This window comes from Cibotium barometz, chromosome 26, assembly GCF_041138505.1.
Source record: "Cibotium barometz isolate CiBa-2024 chromosome 26, ASM4113850v1, whole genome shotgun sequence".
Classification (NCBI taxonomy): Eukaryota; Viridiplantae; Streptophyta; class Polypodiopsida; order Cyatheales; family Cibotiaceae; genus Cibotium; species Cibotium barometz.
The window spans coordinates 112,245-117,135 of NC_141071.1; the positions used below are offsets into that span (position 1 = coordinate 112,245).

The 4,891-nt window shown below is 45.0% G+C and overlaps 1 protein-coding gene across 3 annotated transcripts; it reads left to right on the forward strand.

The window, feature by feature from the left end:
- The first annotated feature begins 677 nt into the window (after window positions 1–677).
- Window positions 678–3,590, forward strand: LOC147623541 (trifunctional UDP-glucose 4,6-dehydratase/UDP-4-keto-6-deoxy-D-glucose 3,5-epimerase/UDP-4-keto-L-rhamnose-reductase RHM1-like). Of its 3 annotated transcripts, XM_086820069.1 has the most exons (4): window positions 682–906; window positions 1,285–1,376; window positions 1,502–2,867; window positions 2,953–3,590. In XM_086820069.1, exons 3-4 carry the CDS (start codon window positions 1,551–1,553, stop codon window positions 3,409–3,411), a joined length of 1,776 nt encoding a protein of 591 aa, XP_086676195.1. In that variant the 5' UTR covers window positions 682–906; window positions 1,285–1,376; window positions 1,502–1,550; the 3' UTR covers window positions 3,412–3,590. The 3 variants fall into 3 exon arrangements, with proteins under 3 accessions (XP_086676194.1, XP_086676193.1, XP_086676195.1); XM_086820068.1 differs by having other exon boundaries at window positions 678–906; window positions 1,285–2,867; XM_086820067.1 differs by having other exon boundaries at window positions 679–2,867.
- The last annotated feature ends 1,301 nt before the right edge of the window (window positions 3,591–4,891 follow it).

Sequence of the window (4,891 nt, forward strand, 5' to 3'; positions counted from 1 at the left end):
CATGTGCATGGTAAAGCTTAACTAGAAGACCTTAGACCTCCTTGGAAAAAAAGGTTATGAGTGATGGTGATGCTAACCACATGGCATAAGTGCATGGTTAAGGTACGTTCATGTGGTTGCAGTCGAAGCTTATAAAAAGTCAAGTTTCCAAATGATAAGTGCATATCGACACATAAATGCTCCCTTTCTATTACACATGCTAAAAAATGCTCCTATTGTCTTCCATCATCAAGCTCTAGGAACAACTCACACATTGCATTTTATAGTGCAACTTCCTGGAATGTCATAGCACCCTCTGAGAAGGGTGTCTTTAGACTTAGGCAAGAAAGATGCCTAACCATCCATTGATACTCTAACCATGCACTCAACTACACCGCCTCAACATGCCCTTAGGCATCTAGTCACCTTTTCGAGGGAGTGTTTTGAAATGTCTAACCTTCAATGGATTGCAAGGCATCTTTTTTACCTAAGTTTCAGGCCACTACAAAATGCCATGTGCCTTCTAGTTGTATCATCTTCTTGGAGGGAGTGTTTTGAAATGTATAACCATCAATGGATCGTTAGGCACCCAAGTTTGAAGTCACCATAAAATGCCATGTGCCTTCAGGTTGTACCTAATGTGTATATAACCTAGTTTCCTAGATCATGTGTAGTCATGGATTATACAATGACTTGTCCCTTCAAAATTTCTCACTTTATGATCATGGGTAGCTGTATTACAAAGAGTCTTGGAGTTCATTTTCTTTACTCGCTCTTGGCATATGTTACTTCATAAAGGCAAAGCGTAGCAAACCGGCCGGTTGGGTTTGTCTGTGCTGCTGATTTCTTTCGGTGTTCACGTCTTACATTGTACCAGAAGGCTTCTTTATCAAACTTTTTTCCCGTGGCCGTTTGTGCTCTTACAAAGTGGGTTTTTTTCTTGTCAGTCTCCCCTTCTTTATCAAACAAAGTCGGGCTAATTTGTGCTTTTATTTTCCGAGTTTTGGGTTTTTCATATTGTAAGATTCTCTGATCTGCTTTAGATTTTGGCCACATTTTACATTTCTGATGGTGGGTTGTCTTAAGAATGCAGATTTGAGCTCATTTTGAGCGTTTCTTCCCTTCTTTCTGATGTTAGGTTCTCTTTAGCGTGCAGTTTTGAGCTCATTTTGGGCCATTTTTCTATCTTTCTGATGTCGGCTCCTCCTTAGTTTGCATTTTTGAGCTCATTGTGGGTATGATCTGTGGTTTTTGTGGGCATATTCTTGATCTATAATGTGAGATTGATCTCGATCTTTGCAACAGAAAAAGCGATGGCTTCTGCATCTTACACACCCAAGAACATTCTCATCACTGGGGCTGCAGGGTTTATTGCCTCCCATGTAGCCAACCGCCTGGTAAGAAACTACCCCCATTACAAGATTGTGGTGCTGGACAAGCTGGACTATTGCTCAAATCTGAAGAATCTTTACCCATCCAAGCCTTCCAAGAATTTCAAGTTTGTCCGTGGTGATATTGGCAGTGCGGATTTGGTCAATTATCTGCTCATCACAGAGGGCATTGACACCATCATGCACTTTGCAGCTCAAACTCATGTGGACAACTCCTTTGGGAATAGCTTTGAGTTCACCAAGAACAATGTGTACGGAACCCATGTCCTCCTAGAGGCCTGCAAGGTGATAGGCAACATCCGCCGCTTCATTCATGTAAGCACTGATGAAGTCTATGGTGAAACGGAGGCTGATGCAATAGTGGGCAACCATGAAGCGTCTCAGCTTCTGCCCACTAACCCTTACTCTGCTACCAAAGCTGGTGCCGAGATGCTTGTGATGGCGTATGGCAGATCTTATGGTCTGCCCTTCATCACCACCCGGGGTAACAATGTCTATGGCCCTAATCAATTCCCGGAGAAGTTGATCCCAAAATTCATTCTTCTTGCAATGCAAGGTAAGCCTCTTCCCATCCATGGAGATGGGTCCAATGTAAGGAGCTACCTCTATTGTGAGGATGTTGCTGAAGCATTTGAGGTCATCCTGCACAAGGGCGAGGTAGGGCATGTGTACAACATAGGCACCACAAGGGAACGGAGGGTGCTTGACGTGGCCAAAGACATCTGCAAGCTTTTCAAGTTAGATCCTCAGAGAGCCATTCAATTTGTGGAAAACCGGCCATTCAATGACCAGCGCTATTTCTTGGATGACAAGAAGCTGAAGGATCTGGGCTGGGATGAGCGCACTACATGGGAAGAAGGGCTCCGCAAGACAATGCAGTGGTACACTAGAAACCCTGATTGGTGGGGGGATGTGTCAGGTGCCTTGGTTCCTCACCCCCGCATGCTTGCCATGGGTGGGGTAGAGAAGCTTCCGGATCACACAGATCTTGCGGATCTGCCCAATGGTGTTCTTGACAACACACCCGTGGTTCATGAAAATGGAACCGCGGTTGAAAACGAACGATCTTCTCATGACCCAGACTTCAAATTCCTTATTTATGGGCGCACCGGCTGGATTGGAGGCCTTCTGGGGGAGATTTGCCAGAAACAAGGCATAGAGTATCATTATGGATCTGGACGGCTGGAGAATCGGGCTCAAATGGAGGCAGATATTGAGTTGGTGAAGCCAACACATGTCTTCAATGCTGCTGGAGTGACAGGGCGCCCGAACGTAGACTGGTGTGAAAGCCATAAGACTGAGACCATCTGTGCCAATGTGGTTGGAACTCTCACCTTGGCAGATGTTTGCTTGCAGCATGGCCTTCTGCTGGTAAACTTCGCCACAGGCTGCATATTTGAGTACGATGGGAGCCATCCTTTGGGCAGTGGAGTTGGGTTTCTTGAGGAAAATACCCCCAATTTCATGGGTTCCTTTTACTCGAAAACAAAGGCAATGGTAAGGTTTACTTAAATGCTAAATGATGGTGTCATTCTTCTTATTTCTCTTTATATGTATGTGTCGTTTGTTGTGGTGCTTATAGGTGGAGGAGCTCCTGAAGAACTACAAGAACGTCTGCACCCTTCGTGTCCGAATGCCGATATCATCGGACCTTACAAACCCGAGGAATTTCATTACCAAGATAACAAGATACCAGAAGGTCGTCAACATCCCGAACAGTATGACTGTGCTTGATGAGATGCTTCCTATTGCAGTTGAGATGGCGAAGCGGAAGCTGACAGGGATCTGGAACTTCACAAATCCAGGCGTTGTAAGTCACAATGAGGTTCTAGAGATGTTTAGGGATTGCATTGACCCGAGCTTCAAGTGGGCCAACTTCACTCTTGAAGAGCAAGCTAAGGTTACTGTTGCCCCCCGTAGCAACAATGAATTGGATGTCTCTAAGCTCAAAAAGGAGTTTCCTGAATTGCTTTCTATCAAGGATTCCTTGATGAAGTATGTGTTCGAGGTGAACAGGAGACAACAGAAAGTGGGCAATTGATTTTGCCATCGAATTTCAATTGGTTCTAGATTGTCTAGCTCCAGTCTAATGATGGTGATTTATTGAGCCAGTCACATGGCATCAAATAGTCATGCCAGGAAAATATTTTTGAGCTGTCACATGTCACAACAAACATTCTAATATTTGCAAGAAATATATATTATTTGATATTTGATACATGCATGGGGGTTTTCAGGAACTTCTGTTGCCTTTTCTTAAAGAAAAAGAGGGAGAATATATTTAGTCTTACAATCATTGGCAAGACCAGATCAGCCTATTATTAGACTTGTTTATATGAATATGTTTTGTTGGAAATGCATTGGATATGTGTTTTTTAGGTATACTCTTGGTTTCCAAGAGTTTACAACTAGAGATTATTACAATCAAGCTCAACGACCATGTCTTGGAGGGTTGCATGCTCTCCAGTCTTAGTTTGACAATGATGCAGGTTTTCTAGCCCTTGCTGAAAAGTTTAGGAATGCAATGGAGCAAGGGGCTCATATTGGATCAATGGTTCTTGAACTATGGACTAGGGATTGAAAAATGTGGAGCAGGCCCATGCGGATGTGTGTGCCTCCAGGGGGCTAGTGGCCCCGCAGAAGGTTATGCTGGACAGATATGGTGGCCAACCATCAATTTCCTCCTTAGTGTGTGAACCATGACATTTCATGGGCAATGTGACAACTCTTGGTTTCCAAGAGATTTACGCCTGGAGATTATTACAATCAAGCTCAACCACCAGGTCCCTCCATGAAGTTTATAATTGTTCTGACACTGTCACATGCATCATACCCAGAGCAAAAGACTCCTTATACCAGTGTTCGCTCAACAGCAGACCACAACGGGTACTGAATGAAGAGGGGACGGGGGACGGGGGCTTCTCTCTCTCCATGGCTAGCCTCTCTTCAAGGGAGGTACGTCGCACATGCCGGGACGGTCTGTGAAGGCTAGCCATGTGCCCACCACGAGTAACCAACCAGAGGAAGAGGGTGATCCTCCTGGGGCGAAAGCCATTCCAAAGACAGTGCCAAAAGTCCGTGAGAAGGGAATGGAGGCTGCAACAGGCGTGCCATTGATCTCCTCTATTTGGACAAGGCTGAAACAAGGGCAAACCAAGGGTGCTCCGGCTGCCCGCTGGCCTGGGTTGCACTGCAGCCGAGTAAGGGGATGGTTCTCCCAACACCAGAAATGCACGAGGGCTGGTTTGCGACTTCGAGAGGAGGCTGGTACGTAGGTTTTTATATGTCATGGTTAGATGAAAGAAGAAGAAGCCCTTTTTAACGTCGTAGGAACAATCCCAAGAGACCAAATACTATCTAGAAGAGCAGCCAATAGAAGAGTCAAGATTTTGAAGAAGCTCTGTGAAAGCTTGTTAGAACAGTGTTTGTGGAAGAAAACATGGGAGTAGTGTGAGGAGGCTTGGGTTTGTCCAGAGCAGAGGGTGCAAAGGAAACATAGGATCTTTTAGGAGGTTGAGGTA